This window comes from Emys orbicularis, chromosome 12 (assembly GCF_028017835.1).
Source record: "Emys orbicularis isolate rEmyOrb1 chromosome 12, rEmyOrb1.hap1, whole genome shotgun sequence".
Lineage (NCBI taxonomy): Eukaryota > Metazoa > Chordata > Testudines > Emydidae > Emys > Emys orbicularis.
In genome coordinates, this window is record NC_088694.1 from 55,941,907 (window position 1) to 55,960,843 (window position 18,937).

General features: G+C 53.1%; 1 protein-coding gene across 1 annotated transcript; it reads right to left on the reverse strand.

The window, feature by feature from the left end:
- Nucleotides 1-4,000: 4,000 nt before the first annotated feature.
- LOC135886794 (olfactory receptor 10S1-like) lies at nt 4,001-12,279 on the reverse strand. Its single transcript, XM_065414575.1, has 2 exons — nt 11,368-12,279; nt 4,001-4,027 (listed from the first exon to the last, which is right to left on the reverse strand). Exons 1-2 carry the CDS (start codon nt 12,277-12,279, stop codon nt 4,001-4,003), a joined length of 939 nt encoding a protein of 312 aa, XP_065270647.1.
- Between the last annotated feature and the right edge of the window lie 6,658 nt (nt 12,280-18,937).

An 18,937-nucleotide genomic window follows, 5' to 3' on the forward strand; every position in this document is an offset into this window, starting at 1 on the left:
TTGGTACCCGCAGCAGCAGCTCCGGGTGGCCTAACACAGCCAGGAAATGAGTCCCAGGGAGTCACTTTGTAGAACTGCTCTGAGCAAGTGGGTGCTGTGAGTGGGCGGAGCCTGGCTTCTAGTCACAGGTGGGTTGTGGGGAAGAGCAGGGGCTGTGGGGGCAGCTTGAGTGATGGGTGGAATTTGGAGAGGGCCTTGGATGGGCTCGGGCTGTCGGCCTGGCTTAAATTGGGCTGGAATCTGGCTCACAATCTGAAGGTTACCTGCCCCTCCCCCTCCTCAAATTTACCCCTTGATAATAGAAACACTCTTTGCTCTGAATTCAGAGGGACGTGGGAACAGGAACCAGCCTGTTCACATCTCACTCGTTGTGCCCATCGGACTTGTCCATTCTCAACAGCAGGTCCCCCCGGCTCTCTTCGGCAGAGATTCCAAAGGGGACTAAGGGAGTTGGGTGCTCAGCTCTTTTATGCCTCTTTGAAATGTGCATCCCTGCTGGGCCTGAATGGCCCCCGGGACTACAGACAGAGGCAGCCACATTGCCTATATTATATTGGTGCCACGAACTGCTGAAGAGGATGAGCCTTTTCCCTCCCCTGAAATGTAACCCCAGTGAAAGTATGGTAATGAAATGGGCGGCAGGGGATGGATCACTCGGTGATTACAAGTTCTGTTCATTCCCTCTGGGGCACCTGGCACTGGCCACTGTCGGGAGACAGGACACTGGGCTAGATGGACCTTTGGTCTGACCCAGTCTGGCCCTTCTTATGTTCTTCAGTAGATTTCACGTGTCTAGATGAATAATCCGCAAGTATAAGTGTCACAGGCTACTTATACACAAGGAAGTGATGTTTTCTGCTGTGTCGGGAATGACCGCGATTTCTTCAAAACTAGCTTATATTTGAGTGTTTGGCTATTAGAATATGGAGGAAGGAAAATGTCTCTTCTCGTTCTCTGCATGCTTCATTATCGAGCTCCCTCGCTTTCCTGACCCAGTATCTAAATAGCTAGCTAGATTTCCTGCTGCACGTCTGTCTATGCAACCATTTAGCCACCCTGCCCGCTGCTTTGTCCATCCCTCCCTCTTGCTGCAATATCTGTCTATGTTGTCACTCATCTCGGTGGCATGTGAGTGCAGATAGTAAAATCATTTCACACACAGCTCCCGAGGGCTCTACAAGTCTTTGCACGCACACACACACATACCCACCTCCCTGACAGGCTGCAGTGGATTTTGTACTAGTGCAAGTACACAGCTGAGGGCCCAGGCTGGGGAAGCGGAGAGAACGATAGTGGTGTCCAAGGACATGGTGAAGGAATCTCCCTGTTCAGAGCCACCCACGATCCTTAATATCATGAACTGCGGGGAGCTGCCTGGGAACTGCTGGTAGCAATGCATGCTCTGCTCTCGCCCTGGTAACTGGAGCTGAACCTACTCTCCCTCACTGAGTGACAGCGTATGGGCCGCGAGCCCCTGTGGGAAAAACAGGGCGAGGGAGGCCAACGGAGGTCACGCCCAGGGAGGGGCGGGCGTTTGGCTGGAAGGCTACTTACAGTGGAGGGCTAAAGATGAGCCAGCAGGAAACAGATGGAGTTTTACAAACTGCACGTGTCTCTGTTGTGCTCAGTGGAGCTGACCACGAAGAGATGGGATTGGCTTAAACGCAGTTCTTTGCTTGTAAAATACCAAGTGACGCCAAGCTCTTAAATCCTGCCTGAGTATGAGAGGGGAAGTGTGTGTGTGTGAGAGAGAATAACAAAGACTGAGTACAAAAGGGTGTAGGGCTGGTTAGGGGAGGGGGTCGTGGCCCAGCCCCCACCTCCTATCTGCCCCCCCCGATTCCTGTCCCATCCAACCCCCCCTGTTCCCTGACGGCCTCTCTGGGACCCCTGCCCCATCCACACACCCCTGCTCCCTGTCCCCTGACCGCCCCTGACCACCCCTGGACCCCCACCGCCCCATCCAACCCCCCCTCTCATTCCTGACTGCCACCCAGGACCCCTGCCCCGACTACCCCCTCCCACCCCATCCAACCCCCCCCTCCTTCCTGACTACCCCCCGGGACCCCTGCCCCCATTCAACACCCTGCCCCTGACTGCCCCCTCCCACCCCATCCACACCCCCGCCCCCTGACCACCACCCCAAACTCCCCTGCCCTCTATCCAACCCCCCCCACTCCCTGCCCCCTTACCGCGCTGCCTGGAGCACCGGTGGCTGGCGGCGTTACAGCCATGCCACTTGGCTGGAGCCAGGCCACGCCACCGCCACCACGCAGCACAGAGACCGGGTCAGGCCGGGCTCTGCAGCTGCGCTGCCCCAGGAGCTCACAGCCCTGCGCCCAGAGCATTGCGCCGGCGGCAGAGCGAGCGAGCTGAGGCTGCGGGGGAGGGGGAGCAGCGGGGGAGGGGCCAGGGCGAGCCTCCCGGGCCAGGAGCTCAGGGGCCAGGCAGGACAGTCCCGCGGGCTGGATGTGGCCCACGGGCCGTAGTTTGCCCACCCCTGCCTTACGGTGTATTCTGAGAATGGGTTGGAGGATCCGTTGGGCCTGGTGTCCCATCTCCAAAACAGGCTAGTGCCGCACCGTGATAAAGACGCCAGCCCCTAAGAGATTACATGGGAAGCAGGGGAAGGCAGACAAGGTGTGGAGGGAAAACAGATGCACAGAGAGCGGAAAGGACTTGCCCACGTTCATATAGCAGAGTCGAGGTGACTTAGACTGTAGGTTCTTTAGGGAAGGGTCTGGGCTATCTGTCTGCGCGTCTACCCTCCCCCCCCCAGCACTACTGCCAATAATAATAAAACCTCCTATTGTCTGTGCTAATGCTCAGTCCACCAGACCAAGTTGCTTTCCTACTTGCAGAGAAAGGCAGAACGAGAAACAATGGCTGGATGTTACAACCAGACAAATGCAAAATAAATAGGCTCAGCAGAATTCAGTTTTTTTTTTTTTTATAATTTTGATGGATCATGTCCATGGTTATTTTAAAGCATTTTTAAAATTATTTTTATCTAGTTGTACAAAATTAGCCGGGGGGGGGGTCAACATCGCATATGAAAATATACAAAGTATCCTTAAATTAAACTATAATAAATTCTCAAGCAGAATTCTACCTATCTTTACCTATCTGTAAATTTCAGTTTTTACAGATGGAAATATTTTTTCATCGGTTGGTGTGGACAGGGAAATCGATGTTGACCAACATTTGCCAATAAAAATCTGATTCCTCCACGCCTAGAAATAAAACATACTTTTTTTTAACAGTGAGGATGATTATCTATTGGACTCAACAATCAAGGGAAGTGGTGGATTTTCCATCTCTGGAAGTCTTTGGACCCAGACTGGAGGCTTTTCGGGAAGATGTTTTAGCCATGCACGATTATTGAGATTAATACAGGGGCTACTGAGAGAAATTCTCCAGCCTGTGATATGCAGGAGATCAGACCAGATGATCTAACGGTCCCTTCTGGCCTTAAACTCTCTGTTTCAGAAGACGCCAGTCCCTATACTTCATTGTATAAAACTAGCCTAGGGGGAAGGAATTTCATCCTGGGATTCAGTTTTATCCAAAGCAGATGGGATGCTAATAGCAGCCTTGTGGTTAAAACAAATGGGCTGGAGCCTGGGAGATCTAAGATGTTAGCCTCCTGCTTTCCAGAGGGCAGCCTCACTCCTATCAGCAGCATCCTTGTTCTCATCTAGTGTCACCTAGATCAGCCTTCAGCAACCCCGTCCCAAGCAGAGTGTTTACCCCCAAAAAGGAGACGGGCCAGAGACGCCACAAAGTCCACCCAGGACTCTGGCCCAGATCCTCCAAGATATTTAGGCACTTGACTCCCATTGATCTCAGCCAGGACTTGGGCTTTTATTACTGATGTTGATTTTATATGGGAGTCGCTCAGAGACCATGAGGATAAGTAACAGCATAAACCCCTAAGGAAGGCCAGCCAGGTAGCTGCAGCAGTGTTAAAATGGACAGGCTGTTGCTTCCTGTCAGGTTCTTATTTTGTGTGAGACACTTTATCCTTCTTCGCAGGATGGTTTTGTCTTTGTAAAAGGTAGAATTAACAGCCCAGACTAGACAGGGGACCAGATGACCAGCTGCTGTAAATCGGTCATAGTTCCACTGGAGTCAATGGGCCAGATCGGTAGCTGGGTGAATTGGTGTCCCTGCAATAAACTCAGTGATGCCAGATGCCCAGCTGGTGTAAATTCGAGTAGCCAAATTACGCCCGCTGAGCCTCTGGCCCGCTGAGGGCTGTGAAGCAGAGAGAGCCGAGAAAGCTGCAGAGCTGTAACTAGGGCTTTAACGAGCTGCGCAGTGTTTTCCTGTTGCTAGGGCAAAATGTTACCATGTAACTTCTGGTTCTCATTGCGGCTCGTTAAACATCTTGCAGTTCCTCCCTGCGATGACTTTTTAATTGTTGTTGTTGCTACCTGCTTTCAAGGTGTGCAATCCCCAGGGTTAATTAGAGAGAGCTCTGAATTAATGCCCCATGGGGCTTGTTAGCAGCACTGTGAGAGGCTGGCAAACAGCGAGGGTATGTTTGGAAAAGGCGGCAATTGTAGCTCAAGGAAACCCGGCTGTGTGCAGAGGAGAGCTAAGCCCAGGGGAGATATTAGCAAGGCCCAAAGTCCCTCGAGAACAATTAGGATGCAGCAGGCAGAAGCAAAAATATAAAGTCAGATCCCCACCGGGTGTAACTCAGCCAGAGGTCAGTCGAGTTCAGTGGAATTCAGCTGATTTACTCCTACTGACTAAATGGACCTGGGGTCCTTGGAGAATTTCTCAGCAGCAATCACTTACAAATGGATGCTAAAGACAAGCAGAATGGCACATTATGCTTAAAAACCCTGTGACAGCCAGATGGCTCGTGGGTGGTCTGGAAATGGGATACGGGGCCTTCCCCCTCTTGGGGGCACCAGCTCCAATCCGGGCCTGGAGCAGGAGGATTGGCTGGCTCGGGGGGGTTGGGAACGGGGCTTCTCCGCTCTAGAGGCAGCTGGCTATGATCTGGCCCTAGGTCAGGGGCACTACCTGGCTCAGGGGGTTAGGAAGAGGATACGAGGCCTTTCCCCACTAAGTGATGCTGGCTTCAGTCTGCCCCCAATCCAGGGAATTTGGGAATGGCAGATGGGGCAGTGGCTCCAGTCCACTCTGAGGGTCATTACAGCAAAGTGGCTGTTCGACTGGCTCTGTAAAAGCATCTGGCAGTGGCCCAGGCACGTAATAGTGGAAACACTGCAACATCGGGCACCAGCTCCCAACCCCGTTGTATCATTTGTCAGAGACGCCAAGTGTCAAATGGGGCAGTGACTCTGAACTCCCTTCTTGCTCCTGGTGCTGACCATGCTGGGGAACGGATCTGAGTCGGTGCTGGCCCCGGTGCCCTAGTCTGGCACAGTGCTGCAGGGAGCAGGGTGGGAGGCTCAGTAGGGGGCGCTCTCCCCTCACAGTCAGTGCTGACCCCAAAGCCCCAGGAGGGCACTAGGGGGCGCTGTGCTGCAGGGAGCAGGGTGGGAGGCTCAGTAGGGGGCGCTCTCCCCTCACAGTCAGTGCTGACCCCAAAGCCCCAGGAGGGCACTAGGGGGCGCTGTGCTGCAGGGAGCAGGGTGGGAGGTTCAGTAGGGGGTGCTCTCCCCTCACAGTCAGTGCTGACCCCAAAGCCCCAGGAGGGCACTAGGGGGCACAGTGCTGCAGGGAGCAGGGTGGGAGGCTCAGTAGGGGGCGCTCTCCCCTCACAGTCAGTGCTGACCCCAAAGCCCCAGGAGGGCACTAGGGGGCGCTGTGCTGCAGGGAGCAGGGTGGGAGGTTCAGTAGGGGGCGCTCTCCCCTCACAGTCAGTGCTGACCCCAAAGCCCCAGGAGGGCACTAGGGGGCGCTGTGCTGCAGGAAGCAGGGTGGGAGGTTCAGTAGGGGGCGCTCTCCCCTCACAGTCAGTGCTGACCCCAAAGCCCCAGGAGGGCACTAGGGGGCGCTGTGCTGCAGGGAGCAGGGTGGGAGGTTCAGTAGGGGGCGCTCTCCCTTCACAGTCAGTGCTGACCCCAAAGCCCCAGGAGGGCACTAGGGGGCGCTGTGCTGCAGGGAGCAGGGTGGGAGGTTCAGCAGGGGGCGCTCTCCCCTCACAGTCAGTGCTGACCCCAAAGCCCCAGGAGGGCACTAGGGGGCGCTGTGCTGCAGGGAGCAGGGTGGGAGGTTCAGTAGGGGGCGCTCTCCCCTCACAGTCAGTGCTGACCCCAAAGCCCCAGGAGGGCACTAGGAAGCGCTGTGCTGCAGGGAGCAGGGTGGGAGGTTCAGTAGGGGGCGCTCTCCCCTCACAGTCAGTGCTGACCCCAAAGCCCCAGGAGGGCACTAGGGGGCGCTGTGCTGCAGGGAGCAGGGTGGGAGGTTCAGTAGGGGGGCGCCCTGGTATCCAGCCGAAACTCAGACTTAGCTTGTATCATTTTGCCTTCTTCAGTTCACATTTTTGGTTTGAACTGGCTACAGGACTCTTCTTCCTCTACTGTAAGGCACTGTTATAGTGCACTGTAAAACAGCCACAGCATCCCACCCCAGAAGTGGCTCCTCTAGAGCCACCAACGAGGCATCTGACAGCTGGATTATTTAGCTAACATGTCTCAAGCTGTCTGAAGTCTTTGGATGAAAAGGCCTCAGGATTGGCAATCAGCAGCATTATTATTTATCATTAAAAGGATCAGGCAACAACTGCAAGTGATGTTTAAAGTATTGCACAGGCTTTCTACTGAAAAAAAGGATCAGTCTTTATTAACACTCGGCATAAATATATGACAGGTTCCCACAAGGGGAAAATGTGCTGCAGTCATTGTTATAACTAGGCTTCAACACTCTTTATCTGAGTTATACAGAACATGATGGATGGATTGATCAATAGATTCAATATTGTTTGCAGTGTTGTAGCCATGGGGGTCCCAGGGTCTGGGAGAGAAAAGGTGGGTAAGGTAATACTTTTCATGGGGCAACTTCTGTTGGTGGAGGAGACAAGTTTTCGAGCTAAGCAGAGCGTTTCCCAGGTCTGGAGTGTCACACAGCTAAATACAAAGGACATGGGCCCAGATCCTCCCATTGATTTCAGTGATCTGGACTTTTATTATTGCTATTGATTTTATACGGAAGTTGCTCAGATACTGCGGTGATAAGTAATAGAATAAACAGGGCCCTCACATGGCGCGGGGGGGGGGGGGGGGAAGGGTAGACTTTACCAGGGCCCAGAGGCCCTGGGGGCCCCAGCCTAGGCTGCAAACCCCATTACCAAGAGGAAATTGAGGCTAAATTGTAGACCATGCCTGAAGATATTTATAGAAACTTATTTCCCTGTATCTATGTATCTATTGTCCAGATCTTGTGAGATTTGCTGGAGCTAATCAGAAGCAGCCTCAAGCCACATTCTGGACAGTGAGTTGCTGGGCCTCATGCCCTTCTCTAGAATAGAGAACGTGCTTGTGCCGTTAAACTAGGACATGTAGTTTGAGACTGAGAAACAGAAACTTGTGCTCCTCTGTGTGACATGGTCTATCAAGATAAGAACTACCAGTCCCACAGTTCCTTGTGCATAGGCAGGAGGGAGGCACAGCTGGGGGGGGGGGGGGGGCAAAGCACCATAAGACAGTGGGAGCCAGAAGCTGCTGCTTCTTCTGGTAGGATTTACAGGCCCAAAATATCTGTGAGTAAGTGCCTAATTCACTCACAGTCACACACACCGAGGGTGACCAGATGTCCCGATTTTAAAGGGACAGTCCCTTTTTGGGGGACTTATTCTTATATAGACACCTATTACCCCCCACCCCAGTCCTGTTTTTTCACAGTTGCTACCTGGTCACCCTACACACACCCCATACTGCCATGTCTGGTGGTGGCTCTAAATATAAATCAGGCAGCCAGAAATGTAAGGAGATAAAAGAAAGGGAACTAGCCTCCAGATTTTCAAATCAGACAAGGCCTTTCTGCAGTCAGGCAACATACTGACTAGGGAAGCAAAATGAACAAAATACGATGAAAATGATTTCAATATAGAGACTGTGTCTGTGGCACTGGCAATTGATGCCAAAGAAAAGCTGCCAGAACATGCATCATGGGACTCCCATCTAATGCGTGAAGGAGTCAAGTAGTATCACGATTAGCACCACCCCGTTCAGAAGGTTTACAAGACGCAGGAGAGAGTCGTGCTCGTGAGATTGTATGTATGGGGTGAGGGATTGCGGTCTGTGTATGTACATGTGTACGTGTATGTTACATGTTTGTACTGGGCCCGAAAAAATTATGCTTGGGCCCTGAGAATAAAACCGTAAGGAAGGTAACACAGGCAGCTGCAGCAATAATTAAAATGCTCAGTCTATCACTTCTCTTCAGGTTCTTATGTTGTATGAGACACTTTCTCATCAGGGGTTCACACATGTGGCTGGAGACCGCTTGAAGTGAAATGGTCACTTAACGCCTCTGCAGGCATAGCACAAAGGAAAGCACCACAGTATGTTACACCCAATTGTTGTAATGAACCATAAACCCAGTGACTCTGCTTGTTGGGATTCCCTCCAAGACCTTTTCCACTCAGCTGATCCAGAAGAGCTTGACACTTCATCCAGCTCTCTGTGATCCAAAAGCTCACTTCTACTGCAGATCTCATCACTCAGGTCCCTTGGCATACAGCAAAGCTACATTGAGTTGATCCGACTCAAGTGTAGGGGGTGACATACCACACATCCAAAGTTAGACAGCCAGCATCTTCCTTTAAATACATTATATATATATATACACACATTACACTGCATGTACTATACATTGCAACACACGTTTTGGGGTTGGCTTGGTTACTTTGCTGCATGCTCTGTCCAAGCATTGTCCACACTCAACCAACTCCTTACCTCATCTCTACATTCCTAACTTATCTTGTCCACTGTTATCTTGTTTGTAGTAAATGGGCGTCCTTGGGTGTTCTCCCTCTTATCTTAGCTGGCTCAGAAACTTACTTATTTTATTTAGCACAGACATTCTGTTTAATGATCTGTTTACCTCCCTAATTCTATCCTACAAGAAATGAGACCTGCCTCCATGTGTTAATTACTCATGTCTGGCCAGGCCTCAGCTACATGTCCCTGCTTCTGTCTTTCTCTTTTATATTAGTAGTCGTTTCAGCTGCATCATCTTCCTCCCTTTCTGGGCTCTCTTTTTCAAGTTTACCCAGCAACACAAACTCAAGACCACAGAAGTTGTACTTATTTGAACCACCATCAATATTAGCTTTAAGTACAAACCACAGAGTGCAAGTTCACCTCCTCTGGGACAGCCCACTAGGGGGCAATTCCACTTTATAAGCTTGCTTTACTTTTAAAGCATCCTTTGGTGATTTTAACTTTGCTTTTATTTTAATGACAGTATGAAAAGCTGGTACAAAATATAAAAATCTTTCCATGTATCACCCCAGGAAATTGAGGTGTGGAACAGAACCTGGGCCAATTGGAATAACATTCCCTGGTCCATACCAGACACGATTCTCTTCAGCCATCACATAATACTCATTATCACCAGCATAGGCAGTTTTTACTTACCAGCGTCCCAGTGTCTCAACCACACTGTGCAATTTGGAGCCTGTTCCCCTAAAGTGAACCCACATGCCGGCAACTCATTCCACCTGCACTTATAACCATCCCCCAGGGACAAACAGATGCACGAGTCTGGGACTTTCCAGACCTTGCATTGTCTTGTAACACTATTGGGGGAGGGAAAGCAAACTTCTTCCAAACCGTAGGAGCTGAAGCGCTTTCCACATTGAACTTCATGGCATTGGACCCTTGTTAATTTTCTGACCCTGTGCCAGTTAGTATTTCCTCCCTTCTACCACATTTTTATCTTTTCTGGGGTGATAAAAGAGGGCAGAGCTTCTTTGTTCTATGCCACTTAAGGCCTCTTTTACTTTACATAGCATATATTTCCCATTTACTGAGCATCATTGGCTTTGCTTTTTACCTTTCATGATAGGAAATTAACTTTAACTTATACATTAAAAACACATTTACAACATCATACATAGAAAACAGTTAAAAACTCTTACTAAATTCTTTCCTTGTTGACTTTCAAAATACAGTTAGAACCCTTGCTCATGTAATGGATATGGTATGTCTGCTGCTAGCTTCTGTTGAAATGCTTGGGCATGTTCCCACAGCATCTCTGTCAGCTTGGTTTCAGAGTGACTGACATACCAGTTTCCCATGTCACACTCCCTCCAGTTTCATTGCTGTCTCACTGTGGCAGCCTTATGCATTTTAAAAGTTTACTTTTTTGTCCATAAAGTACTTTCAGTTGTGTTTTTTAACCATTTTTAACCAAACCCTAGTGACTGCAGATAGGTGGAATTCAATAACAGTTCGCACATTCATAAACTATACATTATTAAACAACATTTTCTCAATAGATTTAACTCCAAACCATTAGTTGGATTTGTTTCCAATCTAGGGCATTTCAATCTTTTATATAATTGCTTCATTTTAATACAAATATTCTTTTTCCATTTACAAATCACTTCCATACAGGTTTTTACTTCCTAATCACATTTACTTTACACTGCAGATAAACAGAACACTTGGATAAGTGTGATCATGGTTAAGCTCCATTTCTTATATTCACTGATCTTTCTTGGTGCCGGGTTGGTTTCTGCTTCCAAAGTGCAGCACAACCCCTTGAGGCTCCTCCTTGGAGTCTCTGTAGGATTTTGTGTTGCCCCTTTCATGCTGTACACTCCTGTTCCGAGGGAATGCACCTTCCTTCCACAGTGCAACCCTTACCCTTGATTTGCCATACAATCCTGTTAGCTCCATGTCTGATCTATCAGGCCTCATCCTCAAAGGAGACCTGCACAACTTGGGAACCCCAATTCATAACGCTGCTGGACACTAAAAACCAGGGACTTAGAGACACTGGTTATATGGCTCAGGACAACAATTTGTAAAACTCTGTTGCCTGCTAACCCTGGTTTGTCCTACAACTGCAGAGACGTTAATTGCCCTACATTGCATTTTAAGTGGTGTCCTACCTGTGTGACCCCTTATGCTTAACAATCCGTCCCTTCCTGATATTTAGCTGTGACACTCTGGTTCCCTTCTTCAGAGCTGAGGAACAGCTCAGTGAGACTGTGAAACTCAGAAGTCAAAGGCTTGTTGTCCCCTGCACCAGCAGATGTTGCTCCAGGAGCAGATATTACCTTGCTCGCCCACCTTGTCTCGCCCCGATAAACAGACACTCAGCTGGAATTCTCAAAGGTGGCTAAAGGAATCGGACACCCTATGAAATTCGGCGTTTATCTCTCTCGGGATTCTTTGAAAGTTTCAGCTTCTGGGACAGCGCTTGTCCATAAGCCAGTCGCCTCAGGGCCTTTTTCATCTCCTTGTTCCTCAGCGCGTATATGAAAGGGTTCAAAAGGGAGGTGAACATGGTGTAGAACATGGCCACTGCCCCGTCAGATGCGTGACTTGAATAGGAGCGCACGTATACAAACAGCAGTGGCGCATAGAACAGCAGCACCAGGCTGAGGTGGGCGCTGCAGGTGGAGAAGGCCCGCAGCCTCCCCTGGGCTGTGCGGATCTTCAGGATGGCAGACGCGATGTAGGCGTAGGAAACGCTGATCAGCAGGAAGCAGCCAGCTGACACCGTCCCGATGTTGGCCAGAATGACGGCTCGGTTGGCGGCCGTGTCGGCGCAGGCCAGCTTCAGCATGGCGGGGATGTCGCAGACGAAGTATTCCACCAGGTTGGGGCCACAGTAGGGCAGGCGGAAGGTCAGGGTGGTGTGGATCGTGGCATGGAGCGAGCCGGTGAGCCAGGTGCCGGCTGCCAGCCCCACGCAGGCCCTTCTGTTCATGACCACGGTGTAGCGCAGAGGGTGGCAGATGGCCAGGAAGCGGTCGTAGGCCATCACCGTGTAGAGGAAGCACTCGGTGCTGGCCAGGAAATGGAAGGCGTAGAGCTGCACCGCACAGCCGCCGAAGGAGATGGTCCTGCCGCCGGGCCCCGCCAAGCCAGCCAGGATCTTGGGCACGGTGACGGAGGAGAGGCAGGCGTCGAGGAAGGAGAGGTGGCCGAGGAAGCAGTACATGGGCAGGGCGTGGAGTCGGGGATCGCAGAGCACAGTCAGCAGGGTGAGGGCGTTGCCCAGCAGGGTGAGCAAGTAGAGGAGGAGGAAGAGGAGGAAGAAGAGAGAGGGAAGCTCCCTGGTGTTCGGGAGTCCCTCCAGGATGAATTCTGTCACCGGCGTTTGGTTTCCTGGCTCCATCTGCTCCGCCCCTATGCGGAGCAACAACAGCTAGAACAGAGTGAATTATGCATCCCCTCCGGCATCTATCTAGACCCCATGACTGTTGCATCTCAGCACCTCAGATTTATAAATGTATTTATCCTCACAACACCCCTCCGAGGGAGGGAATTAGCTTCCCCGTTTTTACAGCCAGTGATTGGAGGCACAGAAAAGCTCATAGACAAACAGGAACCCTGCGTCAGAGCAGGAGAGTTGAACTCAGGTTTCTCAAATCCACAGCTAATGACTTAACCGCTGGACCATCCTTCCTCTCGTCTTGCCTCCTCTCACATCAATTGTGAACAATGTCCTGCTAGTGTAGACAGATAGTTTGATTACCAGTCTGTCCCCTTCTGACCAACCACTATGGTTAGATTATCTATCTATCCCCATCCACCCCCTCTAACTATCTATCCCCACCCACCCTATCTATCTATCTATCCCCATCCACCCCCTCTATCTATCTATCCCCATCCACCCTATCTATCTATCTATCCCCATCCACCCCCTCTAACTATCTATCCCCATCCACCCCCTCTATCTATCTATCTATCCTCATACAAGCCCATCTTGCTGTCTCTTGCACATTATCTATCTATCTATCTATCTTGGTTCTTCTCTTGTCACCCGTCCCCAGCCTGTTGAATTCAGGGGAGGTGTGGTGCAGAGATGCCGAGTGTTACAAACCACTGAGCAATGCTGGAAGCTGACTCTGTTGGCCCCTATGTCTATTGCACGATTTCCGCTCAGATTCCAATGCCTGCCCATGCAGGAAAGTCAGCGTCCAGAGAGCCTGCACAGGCGCCAGGCCGCATGAAATCCGGGAGGACTGCGTAAAGCAGGAAGGGTGGTAACCCCTCCTGATCAGGGAATGAGCTGACCCCAAACTAGAGAGGTTAGGGAGAAATGACCCACTAGAGGCAGGTGAACTCTTAGCTGCCCTCTGTACGGTGTCTCTTGTACCATCCTATGAAGCAGCTGGTATCAGCCACTGCCTGAGAGCAGAGCCTGGGCTGGATGGACCTTGGGTTCACCTGCTCTGGCAGTCCCTCTGTCCCTAAACCAAAGCACGTTCTCTGGCTCAGATGCACTCACCTCTCTCACGGTACAGGGATGAGGAACAGACGCTTCATTGTCTCCGCTTTGGCAAAGTGCCTGACTCACCCAAGTATTTGAATGATACTTTCACCTTTGAGACCATTAGCTCCCAGGAGTGTGGGGAGCAATTGTCTGAAGCAAACACAGGCTAATCCTTGCCCTGGTCTCCTGTTCCCAGGCCCTGTCAGCAGGGGAGAGCAGGCGTCCCATTGGAATTCTTCAGAGTCTGACATTCACTACCAGGGCTGGAGCGTTGCTAGCTACATGGACTCATAGACTCATAGACTTTAAAGTCAGAAGGGACCATTATGATCATCTAGTCTGACCTCCAGGCCACAAAATCTCACCCACCCACTCCTGTAACAAACCCCTAACCTATGCCTGAGTTACTGAAGTCGTGGTTTAAAGACCTCAAGATGCAAGTGACCCGTGCCTCACGCTGCAGAGGAAGGTGAAAAACCTCCAGGGCCTCTGCCAATCTGCCCTGGAGGAAAATTCCTTCCCCACCCCAAATATGGCAATCAGCTAAACCCTGAGCATGTGGGCAAGACTCACCAGCCAGACACCCGGGAAAGAATTCTCTGTAGTAACTCAGATCCCACTCCATGGAGATCATTTTAAGATGCCTCTGGCAGCTTCCAAGGTCACGGGAGTTTTCCTGGGACGAGTCTGCATCAAGCACGATCTAGTCACGTAAAACCAGAAGGGGATCACTCAGACAGGCCAGGCCCTGTGGGGAGAATCCCAGCGCTGAGATCGCAGAGGGGCTGTGGGAAGCCCATTGTTAGAGTCGCAGTGGGTAACCCCAGCTAGTGTAAATCCACCATAGCTCCATTGGAATCAATGTGGTCAGAGCCCCATCCAGTGTAAATCAGCCACAGCTCCACTGAAGTCATCACAGCACCACTGAATTAGACCAGATGAGCATTTGGCCATGATAATACCCCCAGATAAATCATTCTTGCCTCATTTACCATCTGTGGGGCTGGGAAGGAATTTCCCTCAGGTCAGATTGGCAGTGACCGTGGGGTTTTCTTGCCTTCCTCTGCAGTGGGGGTGGGGGACACGGGGGGCAGTCACTTGCCAGGATCATCTGGGTACGTCTCACTAAATCAATTCCCTGCCAGTGCAGGGCTCTCAGGTGATGGTGCAGCTCGGTCCCTCCTGTTCTCTGCCTGGGGCCCAGAACAGTTTTGTTTGCTGAGGGCTGTAATGCCTGGCTCTAATTTCATGTGTTGGGTTTAGTGGGAGGATGATGGGTGGTGATGGTGGCCTGTGAGATACAGACGGGCCGACTGCCCTAAACTCTATGGCATTTCACAAAAATTCCAGAAGCCTTCATTTTATGTCATCTTCTGCCTGGACAGCATGTTACTGGTGGTTTGTACAGAGAGACAGTGTGTGTGTGAGAGAGAGAGACAGCCAGACTGAAGGGTTAAAATCCATGTGCATTTTATATAACAACCTGGTATATGGATTGTGTTAGCTCTTTTACGGGTCCAAAGTCCAGAGTTTGGTTAAGAGACCAGAGGCCTAGCATATAGTAATTAGCTAAAAGAAGCAGAATAAACGAAGATAACCTTGCTTGCTAAGATAGGCCTGGTCAGCAAAATTGCCAAATGTTGGAACAATAACTGAGTATTGTGTCTTATGCAAAGTTGCAAATAGAACAAAGCAGCCCTGTTTCTGTTGTTTTCATTTTTTCTGTAGGGAGATGTTCTTCCCACACTCCAACCTTGAGTTCATGAAGGGTTGGCACATGTCAGTATAAGATATGGCCTCCTCCCACCTCCCTTTCCCAGGGACCAATGCCTGCCTTAAGGCACACAGGAGACAATCTTTATTGCCATATACTTTCACTGTTTCTTTGCTTTATCCCCTAGGAATGTACCTGTTGGACAATCAAAGGAGCTACTTTATTCCTATGGACCCCAAATCAAAATTCAACATCTATATTTTATGCTAATACACAGGTGTGCGCAGCACATTTCATTAGGGTGTGCACCCAGGGAATTTTTTTTTTAAAGGCAAACTTCATAAAGGTTGGGGTGCGGGAGGGGTGCAGCAGGGGGCTCAGGACAGGGAGTTGGGGTGCAGGAGGGGTAAGAGTGTAGGCAGGGGGCTCAGGGCAGGGGGTTGGGGTGCAAGAGGCGTGCGGGGTGCAGGCAGGGGGCTCAGGGCAGGGGGTTGGCGTGCAGGAGGGGTGCGGCAGGGGGCTCAGGACAGGGAGTTGGGGTGCAGGAGGGGTGCGAGTTGCAGGCAGGGGGCTCAGGACAGGGAGTTGGGGTGCAGGAGGGGTGCAGCAGGGGGCTCAGGGCAGGGAGTTGGGGTGCAGGAGGGGTGCGAGTTGCAGGCAGGGGGCTCAGGGCAGGGGGTTGGGGTGCAGGAGGGGTGCAGCAGGGGGCTCAGGACAGGGAGTTGGGGGGCGGGGTGCAGGAGGGGGCTCAGGACAGGGAGTTGGGGTGCAGGAGGGGTACAAGGTTCAGGCAGGGGGCTCAGGGCAGGGGGTTGAGGTGCATTAGGGGTGCGAGGTGCAGGCAGGGGGCTCAGGCCAGGGGGTTGGGGTGCAGGAGGGGTGCGAGTTGCAGGCAGGGGGCTCAGGACAGGGAGTTGGGGTTCAGGAGGGGTACAGGGTGCAGGCAGGGGGCTCAGGGCAGGGAGTTGGGGTGCAGGAGGGGTAAGAGTGTAGGCAGGGGGCTCAGGGCAGGGGGTTGGGGTGCAAGAGGCGTGCGGGGTGCAGGCAGGGGGCTCAGGGCAGGGGGTTGGCGTGCAGGAGGGGTGCGGCAGGGGGCTCAGGACAGGGAGTTGGGGTGCAGGAGGGGTGCGAGTTGCAGGCAGGGGGCTCAGGACAGGGAGTTGGGGTGCAGGAGGGGTGCAGCAGGGGGCTCAGGGCAGGGAGTTGGGGTGCAGGAGGGGTGCGAGTTGCAGGCAGGGGGCTCAGGGCAGGGGGTTGGGGTGCAGGAGGGGTGCAGCAGGGGGCTCAGGACAGGGAGTTGGGGGGCGGGGTGCAGGAGGGGGCTCAGGACAGGGAGTTGGGGTGCAGGAGGGGTACAAGGTTCAGGCAGGGGGCTCAGGGCAGGGGGTTGAGGTGCATTAGGGGTGCGAGGTGCAGGCAGGGGGCTCAGGCCAGGGGGTTGGGGTGCAGGAGGGGTGCGAGTTGCAGGCAGGGGGCTCAGGACAGGGAGTTGGGGTTCAGGAGGGGTACAGGGTGCAGGCAGGGGGCTCAGGGCAGGGAGTTGGGGTGCAGGAGGGGTGCGAGGTGCAGGCAGGGGGCTCAGGACAGGGATTTGGGGTGCAGGAGGGGTACAGGGTGCATGTAGGGGCCTCAAGGCAGGGGGTAGGGGTGCAGGAGGGGTGCGGGGTGAGGCAGGGGGTTCAGGGCAAGGGGTTGGGATGTAGGAGGGGTGCGAGGTGCAGGCAGGGGGCTCAGGACAGGGAGTTGGGGGGCGGGGTGCAGGAGGGGGCTCAGGGCAGGGAGTTGGGGTGCAGGAGGGGTACAGGGTGCATGTAGGGGCCTCAGGGCAGGGGGTAGGGGTGCAGGAGGGGTGCGGGGTGAGGCAGGGGGTTCAGGGCAGGGGGTTGGGATGTAGGAGGGGTGCGAGGTGCAGGCAGGGTGCTCAGGGTAGGGAGTTGAGGGGTTGGGGTGCAGGAGGGGTGCGAGGTGCAGGCAGGGAGCCTAGGGCAGGGAGTTGGAGTGCAGGAGGGGTATGGGGTGCAGGCAGGGAGCTTAGGGCAGGGAGTTGGAGTGCAGGAGGGGTATGGGGTGCAGGCAGGGGGCTCAGGGCAGGGGTATGGAGTGCAGGCAGGGGGCTCAGGGCAGCGGGTTGGGGGGCAGGAGTGGTGCGGGGTGCAGGCAGGGGGCTCAGGGCAGGGGGTTGGGGTGCAGGAGGGGTGCGAGGTGGAGGCAGGGAGCTTAAGGCAGGGAGTTGGGGTGCAGGAGGGGTGCAGCAAGGGGCTCAGGGCAGGGAGTTGTAGTGCAGGAGGGGTGCGAGGTGCAGGCAGGGGGCTCGGGCAGGAAGTTGGGGTGTAGGAGGGGTACAGGGTGCAGGCAGGGGGCTCAGGGCAGGGGGTTGTGGTGCAGGAGGGGTGCGAGGTGCAGGCAGGGGGCTCAAGGCAGGGGGTTGGGGGGCGGGATGCAGGAGGGGTTCGGGCTCCGGCCCGGCACCACTTATCTGCAGCGACGCGCTCCCTGCCTGCCCTGGCCCCACGCCGCGCCGCTCACCAAGTCCCTGCGCGGCCCCTGGGGGGGGGGGGCACAGGCTCCATGCGCTGCCCTTGCCACGCCTCCAGGTACCTCCCCCGAAGCTCCCATTGGCCACGGTTCCCCGTTCCCAGCCAATGGGAGCTGCGGGGTGCAGTGCCTGGAGCAACGCATGGAGCCCTCTGCCCCCCATGGGGCCCCAGGGACGTGGTGCCGGCCGCTTCTGAGAGCGGCGCGGGGCCTGCAACACCATGGGGGCAAATCCCACGGGCCGGATCCAAAGCCCTGAGGGGCCGGATCCAGCCCATGGGCATTAGGGTGTGTCTGGGCACACCTGGCACACCCCGTGCATACGCCTACAGTAATACATTTCATTAAAGTACGAATTAAATGTTAACTTGTTAACTTAAACCCATGGGTGAAGACATTATGTAACCTTTAGCCATTGGCTACTGTGCTATCGTCTTGCTGCTAGAACCTATCCGGGGGGTAGGACTGCCTACCCCGTCACTATCCCCCGCCCATAAAAAATCCATATATTCCATTGTAATCAATTGATTAACAGTGTCTCTGAGCCTAATAAGCAAAGTGACACTCCGCCAGCCCTGTGCATAATAAACTCCTACGTTCGGCCTCTACACAGCGTGGATTTATGTTCCTTCACAGACAGAGTAACTCCACCAGAGAGGTCCTTTGGGGCCATCTGCCTGTCCCAAGTCAGGATAAAGGAGGAGGGTTGGGCGTGGGGCTAGCAACTCCACCCCGTAAAAAATCAACCTGCTATAGAAACGCCAACAATAGAGATAACAGAGACCTTTAGCCTGGAAAAAGAAGGGTCTTCGACTCGAAGACGCATGACGCTGGGTGGTGAAAGTTGTGAGGAAGCCACTAAGCCAATTACCCTTCTTGCAACCAGGAGGATTACCATCGGTACATGGAACGTGAGGACCATGTACGAGTCAAGAAAGACGGCGCAGGTCGCAGCAGAGATGAGGAGCCGTCCAAGAAACACCTGGCGACGCGACCTTCAGGCTGAGAGCATAAAAATGGGCTATACCTGGAACCAGCTAGAGCAAATGGCCCAGGATAAAGGACTCTGGAGATCTGTGGTTGGCGGCCCATACCCCGACTGGGGTGACGGGCATGAGTGAGTGAGTGACAGACAGAGTGAAGAGACTGTCCTCTGTTGTGAAATGCCCTATGAGTTGTGTGACTGGACATGTCTTTTGCACATAGTATCTTAGGAGGGAATCTTAAAAGGGGTAAAGAGCTCTGGGGCGCCGGCCCTCAGTTTCTAGCTGTCCTTCACGTCAACCCGCTTCTCTGCTCAGGGTTCAG